Here is a 21,588-nt window from a genome sequence, read left to right as displayed (position 1 = left end):
CTCCTAGCATTCCAAATCTGTGAATAAATGTTACTGCTGTTAGAAAAATAGGTACTGGGGCGCCTGGGTGGCTCAGTGGGTTAAAGCCTCTGCCTTCGGCTCAGGTCATGATCCCAGGGTCCTGGGATGGAGCCCCGCATCAGACTCTCTGCTCAGCAGGGAGCCTGCTTCCCCCTCTCTCTCTGCCTACTTGTGATCTCTGTCAAATAAATAATTAAAATTAAAAAAAAAAAAAAAGAAAAAGAAAAATAGGTACTATCCTTATGGACCTGTCATGTATCAAATACCGACACATTCCATGTTTCCATATATTCAACTTAGAATCTTAGAATCCTTAATTAACCTAACCACTTGTCATACTCCAAGAGTCTAAAATGTCAGTAAAAGGGGGAAAAAAGAAAAATTGCATGGGAGGTGCTAGTCCCATGCCTGGAAAGAAGTGGCTATACTTTGGTTATGAAAGAGATATGACCAAACATTTTTTTTAAATGGTGGTGTGGAAGTTTTGTTGCCTTTTTTTTTTTTTTTTAAGATTTTATTTATTTATTTGACAGAGAGACAGCGAGAAAGGGAACATAAGCAGGGGGAGAGGGAACAGGAGAAGCAGGCTTCTTGCTGAGCAGCGAGCCTGACACAGGGCTTGATCCCAGGACACCTGGATCATGACCAGGACCAAATGCAGACACTTAATGACTGAGCCGCCCAGGCGCCCCTGACCAAACATTTTTAAGAACTTCTATACATCCTTTCTAATGTCTTTTAGTTCAAAGAAAAACTGAGTTAATTATATGCAGGAAATGGAGAGATATCACATCACTTCTTCCCCTCATTTTTAAGTTAAAAAAAAAAAAAAAAAAAAGGCATGAACTTAAACCTCTGTTAGACGAATCAGAGATTCCAGCTGCCTAGTGGTGATGGGTGAGCTATTTAACCGCTGGCTCTGTTTCCGAAGCTCAAGGTAAAAATCCTGAAGAATCTGAGCAGCTTCTGTGGATAGCCTTGGATAGACATACTGCCGAGCATAACCAATGTACTTTCTCAATAGCTGGTGGGGAATTAGATCTATTGTTTCTCCAGGAACTACCTAAAGCATGATAAAAAGCCCCAACATTACAAGGATAGCAAATAAAATCTTTCTATTAAAATAACTTGTTTAGATAACATAAAAAATTCTAAAAGACTTTCCAAATAAGACAAACACTGTAGTTCTAGCTCAGTCTAGCTGGCTTAGATTATTTCAGTTAACGTTTACATGAACCCTACTATTGCAATATAAAAGGTTTCAGTATGAAAGCAACATACCACTGCTCTATAATAATCAACATACCAAACTGACATTCAAACACAACCAATCTGAATGATTAAGAAACAGAAGCTTACCTTTAATCTTTCTGATAAGGGCTTATCAGACACCACTTCAAGTACAGAAGTGTTTGAATCCTGACTATTTATGCGAGCTACGGTGGCACTGCTAACAGTTCTCTGCTTTCCAGCCCTTATTGCAATCACATGTTCAGAGAGTAAGTGATCATGATCCTCATTTGGGGTATCTAACAGGATAAAGACCAAATCAAATCGGGACAGCAGGGCGCTCCCCATTCTAAGAGGTATAAAAGAAAGAAGAAATTGATTAGAATCAAAACAAATAGAAAATGGTTTCCTCACTTGTTTACTATTCAAGTTCTATGTCAATAGAACTTTTAAAAAATGAAGTTGAGGTTGAAGAAACAAGCAATAGCTTTTGGACTCGATAACACGCACCAACTCTGAAAAGACACCAGGCCACACACCCTTCAACATGTAAACCATATATGTACCTACCTTTCATAAGTTGAGGTAATAAGGCCCCTTCTCAATCTCTGTTTTTTTTTTTTAAATTAATATTTATTTATGTGTCTGTCTGAGAGAGAGAAAGCACAAGCTACAGGAGAGGGGGAAGCAGGCTCCCCGCTGAGCAAGAAGCCCAATGTGGGGCCCAATCCCAGGACTCCAGGAAGATGACCTGAGCTGATGGCAGATGCTTAACCGACTGAGCCACCCAGGTATCCCACAATCTCTGTTTTCCATATTGCTACCTAATGGTGAGCTTCACAATGACTTTGAATTCTAAGATACATGGTATATGATTCACCAGAGGTTTTCTAGTTGGGTGGTTTTAATCTTTTGTACTTTTTCTCTCACCAGAAGAGTCTCTCAATGCATCCATGATCACTTAGGAAAAAAGCCCACATTTTCTTAAAAGTCATTATAATCAGGGCACCTGGGTGCCACCTCGATTTGAGCTCAGGTCATGATTTTAGGCTGTGAGATCAAGCCCCACATCAGGCTCCATGGGCATGGAGCCTGCTTAATATTCTCTCTCTCCCTCTCTCCTCCCCTCACTTAAAAAAAAACACCAAGCCATTATAATCATTATAATAAAAATGCTGTGTTCTGCCTAGTCATCTTCCCTGATCCCACCAATCAGATAATCCTTCTATTTGAGACAAGAAAACTAAAATCCAGAGTGATTAAAGAATTGGCCAAGACCCCAAAGCAGGTTTGGATATCTCTAAAAACCAGAATCCAAGTCCAAGTTCAACAGGATCTTTCTGATTTTTCCAATATAGCAGTTTTTCATTTTATTAAGAAAAACCAATAGATGGACGTTTTTGGTGGTGGTGGTATAGCTTCTCCAAGTATAACTGTACATTTTGCTATGTATCATTTCTATAGTAAAGGTATATATTATCATCAAACATTAGGCATTAGGAAATCTGTTTTTTTTTCCCTCTAGAATTTAAGCTTCCAATATTTTTGGTCTTTTTTCCTTTTTTTAAATGAACATAGAATGTATTATTTGTTTCAGGGGTACAAGTCTATGATTCATCAATCTTACACAACACACAGTGCTCACAACAACACGTACCCTCCCCAGTGTCTATCACCATGCAACCCCATCCCCTAACCCCCTCCCCTCCAGCAGTCCTCAGTTTGTTTCCTGAGATTAAGAGTCTCTTATGGTTTGTTGCTCTCTGGTTTCATCTTCATTTTTTCTTCTCCTCCCCTATGATCCTCTGCATTGTTTCTCAAATTCCACATATCAGTGAGATCATATGATAGTTGTCTTTCTCTGACTTATTTCACTTAGTAATAATACCCTCTAGTTCTATCCGTGTTGTTGCAAATGGTAAGATTTCATTTTTGATGGCTGCATAATATTCCACTGTATGTAGCTATACCACATCTTCTTTATCCATTATCTGTCAAAGCTTCCAGTTTTTCACGAGGCATCCTTTTGTCCTTTTTCTCACTTCTGCATCATTTCAATCTATTTCCCCCTTCCTATACTTTTTGTCCAACGTACACAGAAGAAATTAGAAGAGAAAGCATATACAAACGTTGTTTTTGGAAGTGGGATCATACCCCATTTGTAAGAATATAATGTGCTTTTTTTTTTTTTTAAAGATTTTATTTATTTGAGAGACACATAGAGAGAGCATGCATGCACAAACAGGGGATGCTCAGAGGGAGAGGGAGAAGCATTCTCTCTGCTGAGCAGGGAGCCTGACATGGGGCTCCATCCCAGGACCCTGGGATCATGACCTGAGCTGAAGACATGCTTAACTGACTGAGCCCCCCAGGCGCCCCTGTAACGTGCTCTTTTAACAGAAAAGCACAGAGCTCTCAGCACATACAGAGCTACTTCCGTTTTTGTAATTGTTACTTTCCACCATACAGCCTTGCCATAGTTTAACCACTTCCTTATCAAAGGGCATTTTAAGTTGTTTCCGATTTTTGGTTGTGATAATGCCATCATACCCCACCTGTAAATATATCTCTGTACACTTGCATGACTATTTCTGTGAGTATGATTCCTAAAAGTAGACCTGACTAAAACAAAATGAATGTACATTTAAAATAATGAAAAACGGGGCACCTAGGTGGCTCATTTGGTTAAGCGTCCAACTCTTGATTTTTGGCTCAGGTCATGATCTCAGGGTTGTGAAATCAAGCCCTGAGTCAGGCTCTGCACTGGGCATGGAGCCTGCTTGAGCTCTCTCTCCTCCTCCCTCTGCACCCCCCACCACCTGCTCATGCTTGCTCTCTCAAGAGAAATAGTGATAAACATGCCAGTTGTCCTTCCGTATGCTAACTTGAATATGTGAGACCCCATTTCTCCAATCCTTTGTCAATGATTATAAATATTTGAAATGTCTGACAATCTAAGAGCTATCAATGGTACTTCATTGTTTTAATTTATGGTGCTCAAACATGTTTTTGTACATTTACTGGAAGGTTTCATTTCTGTGAACTATTATGTCTTCCGTTATCTTTTTCTTACTGATTTATAAGGATTCACTATATATATATTTTTAAAGATTTTATTTATTTATTTGACAGACAGAAATCACAAGTAGGCAGAGAGGCAGGCAGAGAGAGAGGAGGAAGCAGGCTCGCCGCTGAGCAGAGAGCCCGATGCGGGGCTCGATCCCAGGACCCTGAGATCATGACCTGAGCCGAAGGCAGAGGCTTTAACCCACTGAGCCACCCAGGCGCCCCAGGATTCACTATATTAAAGGTATAAATATAAATATCTGAAGAGACTTACTTTAAATTCTCAGAAACTGTCCGGGCTTTATTGTAGTGTCCTCCAACTGGATTTGCAGCAGCAACGATGGATGTTCTTGCAGGGAGGCTACAAACCATGCCAGCCTTAGCAAGACTAATACTTTGCTGTTCCATAGCTTCTAACAAGGCTTGATGTTGATTCCCCATCTTATCAAATTCATCTATCCCACAAATACCTATAATCACAGTAAAATAATACAGACAAAAGCTTTCTTTGGTCAAGCTCCAAATCTTACAGGATGGAAACTGTTTCATAATAAAGAATTATTTGTAATTGTTTCCAGCAGTTAAAATTATGAACTGTCGGGGGTGCCTGGGTGGCTCAGTCATTAAGTAACTGCCTTCAGCTCAGGTCATGATCCCAGGGTCCCAAGATCCAGCCCCGCATCGGGCTCCCTGCTCCGTGGGAAGCCTGCTTCTCCCACTCCCGCTCCCCCTGCTTGTGTTCCCTCTCTGGCTGTTTCTCTCTGTCAAATAAATAAATAAATAAAATCTTAAAAAAAAATTATGAACTGTCATACACTTAAGAATTTGTGCCTGTTTTACAGCAAACAAAACACTCCTCTTAACTAACTTTTATTCAGTATTTTCTCTTTCAGCATTTTCCATAGGCAAGTGTTATGAGGGCTATAAAAATGAAGATATGAGAGTGACCCTCAAAAAGCTCAAAGACTTACATTCAAACAGGTGAGATAAGATACAGTCATATTCAAAAGACAGTATCATTTCAACAACTGCAAGACATAGGCATAATTATGTAAGATCAGTTTTCTGGGTAAGGAGAGGACATTTGAGCAAAAAGTTCAAGGTGGAAAGGGACCAGGCCTTGCAGACCTATCTGGGGTAAAGAAAGCATGAATACAAAGGCCTAAAGCAGGAATGTGATGTGCCTGGAGTGCTGGTTGTGTTCCAGGCATAGCCAGAAGGCTATGTAGCTGGAGAATAAGAGGGGAGAAGTAGATGATGAGGCAAAAGAGGTGATTTGAAGGCCAGAATGTGAATAGCCCTGGACCACTGTCAAGCCTTGAGCTTTCACTCTGAGTGAAACAGGAAGCCACTGGAAGGTTCTGAGCAGGAGAATAACTTGATCTGAGTTTTTGGTTTTTTTTTTTTTAAGATTTTATTTATTTATTTGACAGACAGAGATCACAAGTAGGCAGAAAGGCAGGCAGAGAGAGAGAGGAAGGGAAGCAGGCTCCCAGCCGAGCAGAGAGCCTGATGTGGGGCTCGATCCCAGGACCGTGGGATCATGACCTGAGCCAAAGGCAGAGGCTTTAACCCACTAAGCCACCCAGGCACCCCTTGATCTGAGTTTTAATGGGATAGCTCTGCCTTGTTAAGAATAACAGGAAGGGCAAGGGTGGTCACAGACACTATAAGATTGCACTACTAATCCATGTAAGAGATGACAGCAGCCCTGGAGAAGAGGCTGGATGGTGGACATATATAGAAGGTAGAGCCCACAGTATTTGTTCATAGACTGGATATGGGGTATGAGCAAAAGTCAAGGATGAATGCACATTTTCTGATTTGAGCAAACAGAAGGATGGAATTATCACTGACTGAAATGAGAAAGCCTGTAAGAAGAATCAGTTTGAAGGGGAACATTAGGATTTCAGCTTAGGACATGTTAAGTTTGAAGAAGAGATATAAATTTGCAAATTTTCAGCAAATAGCTAGGCAAAGCCATGAGACTAGATAAGATCAAGAAGGTTAGCACAGACTAAGAAAATAAAGGCGCATGAAAGAGGCATCTGGAGGTGCCAACCAGTTAAGGCTGGGGAGATAAAGAACAAGACTGAGAAGGAACAGTCAATGAAATGAGAAGAAAACCAGAAGAGTATAATGTCCTGGAAACCAAGGAGGTAAAGTATCAAGGTGGGGGGGCAGGGGGGTGGCAGGCAGGTGAGGGTGCTGAGAGCATTCAGAAATGTGGAGGTCACTGACAAGCAAAGGAACGAAAGACCTTGACTGGAATCTGCGCACTGCCTGACACATGCAAGGGAACATGCTTTTCAGTAGGGTTAGAGCATTACCAAGAGAAACTTGGTGATTATAGCAAAGTTCAATTAGAGATCCCTTCTTGCTGAGCCCTCTAAGTGGATTTCTTATAAACTAGCAGTCAAATCCCGAAAAACATCGAATGAGATGGGCTAAAAATACAGCAAAACTTCTAATTATAAAGTAATAGCTCTAAATTCTTATTTTAAGTCCTCTGTGAGTAAAAGGGTAACGTTCACCTTATCTTTGAACTATCATGATCAAGATGATATGGTGGGCTAAGTAATAGTAAGGCATTCAGCAAATACTGACTGTGCACCTATGTATTGGGCAATGTGAATATGGCAGTTAATAGGATGACCAAATCCCCCCGCTTAATGTAAAGTTTTAAAACAGGCTTTAAACGAATGATCACAAATGTGATGGTTGTTATAAAATGAGAAGTACAAGGAGCAATATATAATTGTGTCTGTTGTAGGATTCTGAAAATGAATGACAGTAAGTACCAGTTTCAATTCTGCAGTATAAACTGTATTTCCAGATATTCTCTTCTGGTACTCATTCTCAACTCACTGGCTAATACAGTGCTGTCCAAATGCCTCTTGAACAGAATGTAAAGAAATTAACCGGAAAGAGAAAGTCTTAAAAAAACAGCCCAAAGCTCCAGAATTACTAATTATTTAGACCTGGAATAATGCCTTTAAAACCCTTGGCTCAATTTAAAAATAGAAGCTGTAATATTAGGGAAATTAAATGTCAACATTGGAGAGTTTGGTCTCTTACCTTGATCGCCAAGTACAAGGGCACCGGCTTCCAGAGCAAAATCTCCAGAGGAACTATCTTTTGAAAGAGTTACAGTCAAGCCAGAGGTGGTTGTGGTATTACCACAAACATACACACCACGGGGAGCAACGTTGCATACTGCCTAGGAAAACAGAAGGTTTAAAAGAATCAGCCAGGGATGTCTGGGTGGTGCAGCTGAGCACTGGACTCTTGATTTTGGCTCAGGTCCTGATCTCAGGATTGTGAGATCAAGCCCTGCCTTGGGCTGCACACTGGGCCATGGGGTCTGCTTGGGATTCTCTCTCCGTCTCCCTCTGGCCCTCACCCACCGTGTGCTCTCTAATCAATAAATCTTAAAAAACAAAATTAGAAAAAGAACAGACAAAGTAAAAGGGAAAAACAGCTAATAGTGACTGCTCACAAATGTCAGCTATATGCCAAGTACTCTTCTAACAGCTTTACTGTATAATCTTTACTACCACAGTTAATAGCAAGGTATTATTACACCCCCATCTTATGACATAGAAAACCAAGGCCTGCAGAGAGTAACTCACACTGCTATGAAGGTGTAAACTCAGGCAGCCTGCCTCTGATGTCTGTGGTCATATGAACACACACAGTTTCATTTTATGCTTCATTTTCAAGTTCAAACAGAAAATACATGAGGGCCAATTTTAATTTCAAAGGTTTCAATGCTTCTTTGTATAGCAGGTAATAAAACAGCTCAATAATGCTTACCTTGTGAGTAAACAAGCTATGGCAGATCAGAAAAGTAGTTAAATAGCACAAGAATTAAAAGCCTGGACCTCCAGAGTCAGGAAGACCTATTTAAATCTTGGCTTTACTGTATACTGGCTATGCTGCTCTCAGATCTCTCTGAGCCTCAGTTTATGTTTTACCACCTACATTCCTGAGAAGTAAGTGAGATCATGTATATAAGGCACTTAATCTGGTACCTGGCACACATACCCAATGAAAGGCAGTAAACAATTCATAACTGTTAGTGTTAACCTAATTTTTAAAAACTGGTTTAGCAGGGCTAGAACACTTACATACAACACACTCCACTGTCTACAACATTTAATTTCTATTAATATTACAGTTTCTATTTTTAAATTAAACTAAATGGCATTATCCCAGGTTTTAAAAAACATGAAAAACTGCCAGTGTCATTCCTTGGTATTAATTTTTTTTTCAGTACCATTAAATGTATTTTGAAACCATCATCTGCCAAGAACTATTTCTTAAATTAAAAAGGAGTAAGAGAGAGGTATTTGGGTGGCTCAGTTGGTTGGGCTTCCGACCTTGATTTTGGCTTGGGTCATGATCTCGGGGGTTGCAGGATTGAGCTCCATGTCAGGCTCTGCACTTGGACAGGAGTCTGCTTGGGATTCTCTCTTTCCCTCTGCCAGTCCCTGCCGTGCTAGCAGGTGCACTAGTTTGCTCTCCTCTCTCAAAAATTTTTTTTAAGTCTCATTTATGTATTTGAGGGAGTGAGCAAGAGAGAGCATAAGCAGGGGAAGGGGCAGAGGGAGAAAAAGCAGCACACTCGCCGCTGAGCAGAGAGCCTGATGTGGGGTTTGATCCTTGGACCCTGGAGATCATGACCAGAGCCAAAGACAGACACTTAAGTGACTGAGCCAGCCACCCCTAAACAAGTAAATCTTTTTTTTTTTTTTTTTAAGATCTTATTTATTTGATAGAGAGTGTGAGAGAGAGCACAAGCAGCAGAGAGAGAGGAAGAAACAGACTCTCCACTGAGCAGGTAGCCCGATGCAGGGCTCGATCCCAGAACCCTGGGATCAAGACCCAAGCTGAAGGACAGTGGGCTTATAAATGCAGTGATGAGGTCAAAGCTGTTCTCAATCCTGGCTGCCCAGCACAATCACCTGTGGAAGGTTATACACACACAGATATACTAGAACCCTAATCCAGAGGTTCTTAATTTAGTTGGACTAGGGCAGGCCCCAGGATTTTCAGAGTTCCAAAGATGATTCTAATATGCAGTCAGAGTTCCCCTGAACAAAGATTCAGTAGCCACAGGACTACTTACAAAGAGATCCCTGGTCTAGTCACATTTTCCTTCCTTCCTTTTTTTTTTTTAAAGATTTTATTTAATTATTTGACAGAGACACAGCGAGAGAGGGACACAGCAGAGGGAATGGGAGAAGGGGAAGCAAGCTCCCCACGGAGCAGGGAGCCTGATGCAGGGCTCAATCCCAGGACCCTGGGATCATGACCTGAGCTGAAGGCAGACGCCAAATGACTGAGCCACCCAGGTGCCCCTCTGGTCACATTTTTCTACACTGGGGATGGTCAGAAGGAATGGGACACATGGGCATTCTCAGAAAGGACATTATGACTGGGTTACCAGGTGTCATTCCCAGGCAACCACAAGTATTCCAACAAGCAGAACCTACTAAGGCCATCATAAGCCATGGCGGGAGAACCACTAAGCTCTGACTGGCAGAGGCAGAATGTTCTTGGGCACCAACAAGAAGTTGGTCACAGAAGTTGCCTTACTTAAAACTCACAGAGAAGCAGTGGAGATGCACACAGATCTCTTATCTTTATCAGATGGTTCCTAAAGCTCAATACAGTGTTTATGTAGTTTTGTGAAGAAAGAAGGCATGACCCTGTTTCCCTGCCCTTTACTTTCTCAAACTATTCTGCTCATAGGTGAAGCCACAACAAAATAGACTAGCAAAGCTGATACCAAAAAAAAGGGGTTAGAGAAATGGTTAACACTTCACAATAGCTGACATCTCAACAGACCACCATGTCTCACAGCCTGTGTGACAGAAAGCAGACTCTATCTGAAAGGACGGCCAGAGGGAAGTGACACATTACCCACACAAACCCCAATTCACTTTTACCACCAGACTAACTCTATCCTCTGGAACACAAATATTAGAAGCTTTGAGAAAATTCACTTATTAATCAGTCATACATTTCATAAGGAATATATCAAATATTAGATGACTGATTTCCTACCTGTAGCATCTGACTCTTTCCCAAGCCTGGATCTCCAACAACAAGGACATGTGGATCTCCTCGAATCGGAATTCTGTTTTTGTCATCTGCATATTTTTGGCTTCCTCCAAAAAGTGCTAATGCCAAGCCTGCTTTAACAAGCTCAAGTGTGAAGGGGGGGGGGGGGGGAGAAGAAAAACCTCAAAACCGAGAAAGACACAAAGATGAATAGCAAAAAAGGGATGCTTCTCCTTCCGTATTTACATTTACTTGAGAATTTTTTAAAAAACATGATTGAACTTTACTTTTTTCCCCTAAAGAAATTAACTTACAATATAAACTTCTATAAGGTAAATGATTAGAAAGCAAAAACTAGGAAGCACATAAAACCAAAGTACCTTTAAAAGTCAGTGAGTAAAGAACTACCTTGCAAGGCATGAATCTACTCCACAAAACTGGGAAATACTTGCTAGCTTCTGCTTTAACACTTAGTGCCCAAAGTTACTTTAAAGGTACCTCATTCCCATCAGCTCAAATTAGTAAGAAGGTTGTTCATACAATGAAGCTGTAGTTTGCCTTTCATATCATTCGCTTATCAAGAGTAATGACATATTGAAATACAAATAAATGGCTTATAAAAATTAGCTCTTTTTTGCCAACTTTATATATTTTTGGGTAAAGATGAAGTACTTACTTCATGACCAAAAATGACAGGGCAAAGTGAGCTGAAAAACAGAATACAACTTATAAATTCTTATTTATGCTTCATCAATCCATTAGAAGATCTACTTTATAACTTGCTTAACTTGCTTTATTTAGCATCACAAAAGGGAAAAGGCAAACAAAATTTAAATCCCTCAAACAACTCAAGACATTTTACTATAACAGTAAGTTTCTCGAAATTCTGGTTATTTCATAAAGGGAAGAATGCTTTAAAAATTGTGGCTGTGTAAGGGAGACAATACTTGTAAAGCATTTTACTTTTTTGAAAGAGTGAGCAACAGCAGGGGAAGGGAGGGGCAGAGAAAATCTCAAGCAGGTTCCACACCCAATGTGGGCTCAATCTCAGGACGCTGAGATTATGACCTGAGCCCAAATCAAGAGTCAGAGGCTTAACCAATTAGGCTACACAGGTGCCCCTTTGCAAAGCATTTTAAAGTTCTACTGTTGATCTATCACCAGCCTTTAAAAGACCTCATAATCACGGTCTTCTACTTTAGGCACCATACATGGATTACCACCCCTTCTCACTCTCCCATTCCCTTACCAGTATTCCTGGGGATTACCTCCCAAATAACTGCTTACCCAAATTGTTGCTTCTGAAGAAACCTAAACTAAAACAACCTTCCACTATCTTCTCCATTCTCCTCTCATGGTCCTCCACTTGTTAATCTAGCAAAGGTGGACAAACTTTTTCTTAAAAGGCCAGAACGATATCTTTTCAGTTTTACTGTCTGGGTCACAGCTATTTGTATGAAAGTAGTTACGTCGATGAATGGATGGCACTGTGTCCAAATAAAATTTTATTTATAAAACCAGGCAGCCTGCCTAATTTGCCATGCCCTCCAAGATTAACAAATGGACAGCCATGAAAAATTCTAGTTTTAATGCTGAAATCCCAAATATAGAACTAAGGGGTAAAAACAACCTGTGGGAAAACCTTTCTAGTATGGCAGAAGGACCACTGCAAAGGTCTTCCTTATTCAAAATGGGTAAGAGGGACCAATCGAAGAGGTGTTTTGATCTTCAGCCAGGTGGCTCCTCCCCACCTGCTCACAGCCCCCTCACCACAATGTCTATGCTCCACAGATCACACCCTCACTCTAGCTCAGAGCACCCCTTCTCCCAGAGTAGGTATGGATGGCTGTCTATTCAGAGAAGTCTCTGAGGGTTTAAGGACAAAGACCCCCTGAGGAACTCTATACTTTTCTCAGCTGACTAACATATTAAAGGAAGAAACAGTCAAATTCTCTTAGTGTCCTAAGCCTAAGTAAGGAAAACACAACGGGGTTATGTGTTCTAAACTAACACATTTCAAAACCTCAGTTCTTTACTACTTTTAGGTACATCTGTTTTTCAGTCTCTCATGTTTTCCTCTATTTCTTCAAAATCATCCAAAATATTGTTTAAAAGCTTTTAAAATAACAACATGCTGTGTTAACTGTATTAAATATGTTTTAAAAATCTCATGTAATCCTTGGAACAACCTTCTGAGGCAGGAATTATTTCTATTTTAAGATGAGAAAAATGAAGGAGGTAATAAGTAACATGCTTCCAACCACACTGGAAGTAAGTGCTTGAAGTGGGATTCTAATTTGATTTAACTAAAATTTAAAAAAAAAAAAAAAAAAAAGCTCCTAACCACTAAAGCAAAAGTTGCCTCAATTTGCATTTTTATAAAAGAATATTACAAATATTTACTGAATATAAGTTAATTGCTTTTTAAAAGTAAACAAACAACCCCTTATATACAGCTAACTGAAATGACTGGAGTTCAAGGTCCCATCACTTCTAATCAGTAACCAACTTCTAGGGTGAGATAGTAAATTTCCTTTATGGATTAAACATGGAGATCAACAAATTTTTCCCCAGAGGTACAGACAGTAAATATCTGTGAGCCATTCCCTGTTGTAACTACTCAGTTCTACTACTGCAGATGGAAAACAGCCAGACACCTCATAAATGAATGATTATGGCTGTGTTCCAATAAGTTTATTTGTAGGAAGTGAAATTTGAATTTTATATAATTCTGTGTGTCACGAAATAGTCTTTTATTGAACTATTAAAAAATGTAAAAACCATTCTTAGCTTATGGGCCGTATAAAAATGGGCAGTTGGCTGGATTTGACCTATGAACTGTAATTTGCAACCATTTTGACTAGTTTTTGTTACTTGTAGCCAAGAGCACCCCTATGGCGTACATAACATAATAAAACTTCAGATAATCTCATACATACTTGACAATGAGTTTAAACAGGTTTTCTTCAGCTTGAATCTCTTGGATGGCATAAAGGTCTTTAAGTGAGAATTCCATTAACACTCCATGCTTACACCCATCCTCAGAAGTCTTTGTTTTCTGTCCTTTGCTATTACTAACAGAATTTGCTTCAATGTACAATAGGAACATGCATTTGTCATTCTTATTTCGAGAACCTGTAAATTTCAAAGTACGAAATACAATAATTGGTATTTTCATTTTCTCTACAAAGACTTAAACGGAATGGAAAAAAAAAGGCACACTAAGCTACAAATAAACCTTTATTTTAAAGGAAAAGTCTCACCCATATAAGAAATAAGGAATTCCCTGTATTAGTGGAGATTCAAAGGTATCTTCAAAAAAGATGCTGGCAAATTTTTAAGAAACAATCAAAATGAGACAAGAGTTACATAATACCTTCTTCAGCATTTGAGACTTTGACAACTCCAGTAATGGTCACTGTGTCTCCTGGGACACAGCTATCCACAAGATCGTGAACAAGTTCACACTCTATTGTCCGTGGAATCCGACCTGCTTCTCGCTGATCATCAGACATCAGCTCCTGGATTCTAAAAAGTTAAACAATTTTCAATGAGTATAGATATTGACTTTAATTTTTTCAACATGTCATCTATGCACGACCCACAAGGTACCAAGCTAGATAAAGAGCAGATTAGTTGGGGGGGGGGAGCTCAACAGTGTATCTAATATTACTTCAGCAGTTTCCCATTAAGGATGGCAGGATGAGCATATACACTTGCCTACCCTCTCTCCAAAATGTCCACCAAAATGGCAGTTACTATATAGGTAAAGAGAAGTTTTAGGGTGTGCAGAGGTGTTACCAATAAACAAGACCTCTTGACATTTTAGAAAACAGCAAGTGGGAAAGTATAGATGAATAAAATAAAGTCCAAAATTATACACAGGAAAAAGTTACAAGGATATAAGAAAAGTGGGAGCCTCTAAGTTGGAGTTGGCAGGAATGGAGAGTAGGGAATTCTTGTTTCTTACGTAGGGAAACATCCTTTCAGCAGCTGGCTAAAAGGAAATAGGATAATCAACTGAAAGACAAGTCACAAAATAGCTGTTCAGAATTCTTTGGTAGGTGGGTAGGTAAGCGAAGAATGAGGGCATTCCAGCAAACCAGGCTTTACTATTAAACAGAAACCAGAGCACTGTTCTAGAGTAATGGATTCATCCATTGTGAGGGGAGCTACAGCATCTAATGAGGGCATCAAAGCTCCAGAACAAAGCCTCCTCATTCTGGCATCTGAGAAACTCAACTCTGATTCAAAAACATATTCACAGAGCAAAATTTGATAATCAAACCCTCTATCTTCTTACCAGGAGGGATGCCTCATGAGGAAAAACTCCTACTTATAATAAGCAAAAGAAATCTATCCTACTTAACCCAAAAAATTTCTCATTGCTCATCAGATATTTCAGGATGAAATGGCAATAATTCAGGGAAAAGAAGAGCATTAGAAACAAACAAAAAGCTGCCCAAGAGTTTCTGAGAAAATCTTACCATCATAAAACACTAAGTGGCTATAAAAAGGGAACGATGAGAAAACAAGTGTGAGATCAGGAAAATTAAAAATATGTATATAAAAATCAAATATTTATAGGAAACAAACAAAAAAGCCAAAGAAATCTAGAAAATGGCACAGAGAAAGCAAAGGGTGAAAAAAGTTTAAAAGACAGATGAACAGTCCAATGAATGTATCTGATAGGAAACTCAAAGACAGAAAAGAGATGTTCTAGAGTCCAAGACAACTCCAGAAGAACTGATCACTGTCCAGCAGGATGAAGACATTTAGATGTACTCTCATTACTTCAGAACACCACAGACAGAAAGATTTCAAAAAGTGGGAAAAGTGCTAAACAACACAGTCCAAATATGAAGCACACTAAAATAGGGAAGAATGCAAGAGAGTAGAAGAAAAGAGAATTCGCTTTGATTTTGACACATGGATCATTTAAGGGAAAAAAACAAAACGACACAATAACATAAATTACATTTCCTCTTCTTGGCATTTGACCACCTTCCTTGTTTCTTTGTTAAACAAAGATGATCTTAAAAATATAAATGCTCTTTTTTTTGTTAGATATGACCTATAGATTAAACAAGGAAGACAGTTATGATTGGAAAAGAGAAGTAAACCTTGACAATGTAAAATTAACATCATGCAGAAAGAAGCCTAGCAGTAGAAGGGGGAGAAGTAAAGGCAAGTGCATCATCTCTAATATCCTTGGTTCAGAGAGTGGGTGAGTAAAGAGAGGGAAGCCATGAAAAGATGTCACTTAAAGTTATGTATAACACAATAAGCAGTTGTGGGAACTGTGGCCTTCTACACTGATTTTTAAGAATATTACAGGCATTTCCTTAAAACTTTTTTTTTTTTGGCCACACTCACATTCCAATTTAATTATATAGCAATTATATAGCATGAGGTTAGGGGCTTAGGACCTCTCATCCATCTTTTCACCAACTGAATTAGTATCTCCCCCGGCAAGTGCCGCTTGGCTCCCAACCCCTGGGGATGGCCACCTGGAGCCCATCTGCTGAAGCCAGTGGTACATGTATTTTCTCATTCCACAGAGCCATCCTGATGGCTTCCACAGGACTTCATAAAATCTTCTGGGTCAATGGATTTTTGTTGGCATATGATGGGAACCAAGGCTTTAAACCAACCATGGCTTTGAAAGCCCAACAGTTACCAGTCCGGCATTTGTGATCTGTTCCTAGCCTTTTTTTAAAATTTTAATTCCAGGATGATAACATACATTCTCATATTAGTTTCAGGTGTACAACATAGTGATGCAACCATTCCATACATGACTCAGTGCTCATCTCGATGAGCCCCTATTTCACCCATCCCATTCATCTCCCCTCTAGTAACCATCTGTTTGTTCCCTACAGTTAAGACTCTGTTTGTTTTGGTTTGTCTCTTTTTCTCTTTGATCATTTGTTTTGTTTCTTAAATTCCACATATGAGTGAAATCATATGGTATTTGTCTTTCTCTGACTGGTTTATTTCACTTAGCATTATACTCTCTCAATCCTCCATGTTGTTGCAAAACTCACATTCATTTTTATGGCTGAGTAACATTCCATTATATTTATACACACATACACACAGACAGCACATCTTTATTCATTCATCTATCAACGGACACAGGCTGCTACCAATTATTTTTAATTCTCTAACTTACTTCACAATGGCAGTGAGCTGAATTATGACTCCCAAAAGATATGTCTGAAAAGTTTCTGTTCAACAATCAACTGATAGCCTTATGGGGTTTCCCTCTGTATGTAAATGTTTTTGTTCTTTTCTCTCACAGCTTTTAAAACTCTCTTTATCACTATTCTTTTTTTTAACCATTTTAACTACTATGTGTCTTGGACCTCCTTAATTTGATTTTTTTTTTTAGTGCCTTCTGTGCTTCCTATTTCTTTCCTTCCCCAGATTTGGTAAGTTTTGGGTTCCTATTTCTTCAAGTAATTTTTTTTTTTTTAAGATTTTATTTATTTATTTGAGAGAGAGACAGTGAGAGAGAGCATGAGCGAGGAGAAGGTCAGAGGGAGAAGCAGACTCCCCATGGAGCTGGGAGCCCAACGTGGGACTCGATCCCGGCAGCCCAGGATCATGACCTGAGCCGAAGGCAGTCGTCCAACCAACTGAGCCACCCAGGCGTCCCTCTTCAAGTAATTTTCTGACCCCTTTATCTCTCTTCTTCTTCTGGGATCCCTATAGTAAATGTTGTTATGCTTGATGGTGTAACTGAATTCCGTAAGTCTATTTTCATTTTTTATTCTTTTTCCTCTCTCCTGTTCAGCATGCTTTTCATTACTGTCCTCCAAGTCTCCGACCTGTTCTGCTAGTCTACTATTTATTCCCACTAGTGTATTTTTAATTTCAGTTATTGAGTTTTTCATCTCTGATTTATTCTTTTCTGTGTTTTCTCTTTGCTGAGGGTCTCACTGAGGTCTTCCACCCTTTTCTCTACTATAACAAGTATCTTTATGACCATTACTTTAAACTCTCTATCAGGCATATTGTTTATCTCCATTTCATTTAGGTCTCTTGCTGTGATTTTCTCCAGTTTTTTCACTTGGGACATAGTCCTCTGCTTCCTTATTTTGACTGACTCTGTTTCTGTGTTAGAAAAATCAGCTATGTCTCCTGCTCTTGAAAGTAGTGGCTTTCTGAAGAAGGGGTCCTGTAATGCCCTGCAGGGCAATGGCTCCTGTTCTTAAGAACTTGGCCCTTCAGGGGTATCTCCTATGTGTGTTCCATGTGCCCTATTATGGCTGAGACACATTTTGTCTTCAGTCCAGTAGTCTATAATGGTTCTCTTTGCCTGTTGTGGGCAGGGTTTGGTCCGTGTTGTTAGTGGGCCAGTCTGGGCCACCCCAGGCTTGAGTTGACTGAGGCCAGGTGTTTGCCAGAGCTGCAGGAACACCAAACTGCAGGGTGCTCTCCCTGTATTATTCCCCCGAGAAGCTTCTCTTGGTGGGCAGGGCCTATAGTCAGACCAGATGTCTGTCCCAGCCCATTGCTGGGGACACCGCTGGATTGGTACGAATGGTTATCTTCCCCTCTCCCCGGGGTAGGAGTCACTTTGGAGTGGTGTTGGCCCTTGTCAGGGCTGCTTGCTCACTGCCACACCGTGGTGCCACTCTGGATGCTCTCCGGCAGGAGAATGCAGGGAGTTATGTGCACAGTGTCAGCAAGGGCCGCACCAGCTGGCTGCATGAGGGGAGCTGTAGTCACTGGGAAAACTGCTCTACTTGGAGGGGCTGAGTCCACAGAAAAGTATAGGAGTGGGGTGTACCATTAGCAAGCTAGGTGGAAGGTGGAGAGTACTGCACTGTCCTGGTTCCCACAGGTGTCTCTGTATCTAGGCTGGGGATCGGGGAGGGGAAATAGCACCCTCCAGCTCTTTTGTTCTTCAATAAGTCTCCCAAATACGCCTGCCCCTCCAGTACATGCTCTGATTAGTAAACAAATCTCCCTCCTGTATAACAAGGAACTTTTTTTTGAAACTCCTTTTTGTCTAGGTTTTTTTTCAATAATTTTTAAAAATTATTTTTTTTTTATTAACATATAATGTATTATTAGCCCCAGGGATAACCAGGAATTTTTTAAACTGTTGCTTCTATGCTGCATCTTAGCAGGGCTGTTTGTTGTGCTGTTTGAAGGCAGGGACTCTACTTCCTCTCACCATCCAGCTCTCCCAGAGCTGAGCCACTGATTTTTAAAGTTCAGGTGTTAAGCCCAGCTGATTGTAAGAACTCACAAAATGAGGCCCCTCTGGTTTTCAAAACCAAAGGTTATGGGTGTTTGCCTTCCCCATGCAATTTCCCTGTGCCTGGGTGCCTGCTGTGGAGGTCTGCTTCTCTCCCCTGCCTATAACTGCTGCTGAGTCTCTCCCCCATAGTCCCATGGATCCGTTAGGCTCCTGACCACCTCTTCACCCTTCCTACCCTCTTGTGTCCTCTTCTCTATATTTAGCAGTGGAGAGTCTCTTCTGCCAGTCTTCATGTTGCTTTTGGGATTATTTACACTGATGTGGGTGTTACCTACTTGTATCTATGAGACCAAGTGAGCTTAGGATCCTCATACTCTGCCATCTTCCTCAGAAGTCTTTAAAACTTCTTTAAATAATGAATGGAAGTAAAAACCCTGAATGTTAAAATAATAACTTTGGAATACATTCATTATACATCTGGATTCATTATACATCTCCTAATTTAGACTTTTCTTACTAAAACAGATAAACAGAAAGAAAAATTAGCAATTACTCTAATCTCATTTCCGAGAGTATCTTCTCAACATATTTTTGTATTTCTTGCCAGTTTTATCACTGAAAACACTGTACACGTTTTTAATGTCATTTCAAAATATTCTCCTGCAACATCATAGTTAATGGCTACACAATACTCTTGTACCATCCTACTTAAAACATTTTCTTCAGATGTTTAGGCTGTACACACACACACACAGTGAAAACATACACTTTCCGCAACTATTTCTTCACATACTGTGACTGTTTTTACCAGGTAAACCTTTAGAACTGGGACTGCTTCAAATGCAAAGCTGTCACTTTGATGCATTCAAATATTTCAATGCACTAGCTGAGAAACAATAATTCTTTATGACCATTCCAAACTAAGCCTCAGAAAAAAATGAAACTGAATTTACTCTAAGTGCAGGAAGACCTTTCACCTAGGGTATGTAGTCATTTTACATATCTATACATTAGTAGAATAAAACCATAATGTAAGCTAATACTATACTAACAAAGTGTTACTATAACTCAATCAAAATGAACTTTAGCAATACCTTACATTTAAAGATTCAAGAAAAGGGGTGCCTGGGTGGGTCAGTTGGTTGGGTGTCTGCTTTCAGCTCAGGCAATGATCCCGGAGACCCAGGATTGAGCCCAGTGTTGGGCTCCCCACTCAGCGGGAAATATGCTTCTCCCTCTGCCTTCACCCTGCTAATGCTCTCTCTCAAACAAATAAATAAAATATTTAAAAAAGAAAATGATTTAAAGATTCCAGAAAAGGATTTAAATGGCCTCCCTTTTTCTTTAAAGTTTATTATTTTACAAGGTGGGGAGAGACCAAGGGAACTAGGAGAGAGAGAATCTCTAACAGACTTCCCAGTGGGTGTGGAACCTGACTTGGGGCTCATTCTCATGACCCTGAGACCGTGACCTGAGCCAAAACCAGCTTAACCAACTGTGCCATTACGCACCCCTAAATGGCCTCCCTTTCTAAATCTGACCTAATGTCAAGAGATCATCATTCAAATCCAATTAAAATATTTAAGCCTATTTTCTTGTCTGCTATTTTTACCAAAAAGCAAAAAGATTTTGTTCAAATAAATGAATTACCATGGACGTTCTATGCACCTATCCTATTGTGAGCCATAGCTCCTTTGAGGCCCTTATCACCCCCTTCAGTGGTGAAAGCCCTACAGTCTTTGCAGACGCTTGTGAACTAAAAGGGCACAAATCACGCTCGAGAGTCTTAAACGTAGCCCTAAAAAAAAATAAAACCTTTCCATTTGCAACAACATGGATGGAGCTATCTGGTATAATGCTAAGTGAGATAAGTCAATCAGAGAAAGACAAATACCATACGATTTCACTCATATGTGGAATTTTAGAAACAAAACAAATGAACAAAGGAAAAAAAAAAGAGAGAAACAAACCAAGAAACAGACTCATAACTATAGAGAACGAACTGTTGATTACCAGAGGAGATGTGGGTGGGAGATGGATGAAACAGGTGAAGGGGACTAAGAATACACTTACTGTGATGAGCACTGAGCAGCACTATATCGTACATCTGAAACTAAATATAACACTGTTATCTATGCTGGAACTAAAATTTTTTTAAATAAAATGTAAAAAAAATTCTCAAACATTTCTTCTTTTATAAAATGGAGAATTTGTGAAGATCTCAGCATACTGTAGAATTACATATGTTGGTGTTAGTTTTTACAGAACTGAAAGAGGTGAAGGGAGGTAAGACGGGGCTTTGTAGCAATCCATCTCACTTTTTCTCTAGGTTCTTAGTTTTTTTAAGACCATCACCTGTTTTAGCTAGGTTTCTTGGTAGCACTCTGACTTCAAAACTACCCATTATCGGGGTGCCTGGGTGGCTCAGTGGGTTAAAGCCTCTGCCTTCAGCTCAGGTCATGATCCCGGGGTCCTGGGATTGAGCCCCACATTGGGCTCTCTGCTCAGCAGGAAGCCTGCTTCCCTTCCTCTCTTTCTCTCTCTCTCTGCCTGCCTCTCTGCCTACTTGTAATCTCTGTCTCTCTGTCAAATAAATAAATAAAATCTTAAAAACAAAAACTACCCATTATTTCATTTTCAGGGATGAGTTATGAGACTATAGCCAGATAAAATGGAATAAATTATTGGGTTAAAAATAGACACACACGGGGCGCCTGGGTGGCTCAGTGGGTTAGAGCCTCTGCCTTCGGCTCAGGTCATGATCCCAGAGTCCTGGGATCGAGCCCTGCATCAGGCTCTCTGGTAAGCAGGGAGTTAGTTTCCTTTCCTCTCTCTCTGCCTGCCTCTCTGTCTACTTGTAATCTCTGTCAAATAAATAAATAAAATCTTTAAAAAAAAAATAGACACACACACAACCATATAATCTGCAAAAAATAGCTTAAAAAAAAAAAACCTATAGTAAAATGCCTCACAGATAGTGAGAACAT

General features: G+C 39.9%; 1 protein-coding gene across 3 annotated transcripts in view; it reads right to left on the bottom strand.

Moving 5' to 3' along the window:
• LOC111141454 (minichromosome maintenance 8 homologous recombination repair factor) overlaps positions 1–21,588 on the bottom strand; it is a 45,036-nt gene that overhangs the window by 10,816 nt on the left and 12,632 nt on the right. For 2 of the 3 annotated variants that reach the window (XM_022494027.1, XM_022494028.1), the window contains 8 exons: positions 13,763–13,914; positions 13,326–13,521; positions 11,063–11,093; positions 10,390–10,530; positions 7,396–7,537; positions 4,592–4,787; positions 1,381–1,600; positions 875–1,084 (listed from right to left, as the gene is read on the bottom strand). In XM_022494027.1, the coding sequence (XP_022349735.1) occupies positions 875–1,084; positions 1,381–1,600; positions 4,592–4,787; positions 7,396–7,537; positions 10,390–10,530; positions 11,063–11,093; positions 13,326–13,521; positions 13,763–13,914 (1,288 nt within the window). The remainder of the gene's footprint in view (positions 1–874; positions 1,085–1,380; positions 1,601–4,591; positions 4,788–7,395; positions 7,538–10,389; positions 10,531–11,062; positions 11,094–13,325; positions 13,522–13,762; positions 13,915–21,588) is intronic. The other variant, XM_022494029.1, reaches the window with a different exon arrangement.

Source organism: Enhydra lutris, unplaced genomic scaffold, assembly GCF_002288905.1.
Source record: "Enhydra lutris kenyoni isolate GAN:26980312 unplaced genomic scaffold, ASM228890v2 scaffoldscaffold6, whole genome shotgun sequence".
NCBI classification, from domain to species: Eukaryota; Metazoa; Chordata; class Mammalia; order Carnivora; family Mustelidae; genus Enhydra; species Enhydra lutris.
Note: the sequence above shows the minus strand (reverse complement) of the source record. Positions and strands in the feature narration are given on the sequence as shown.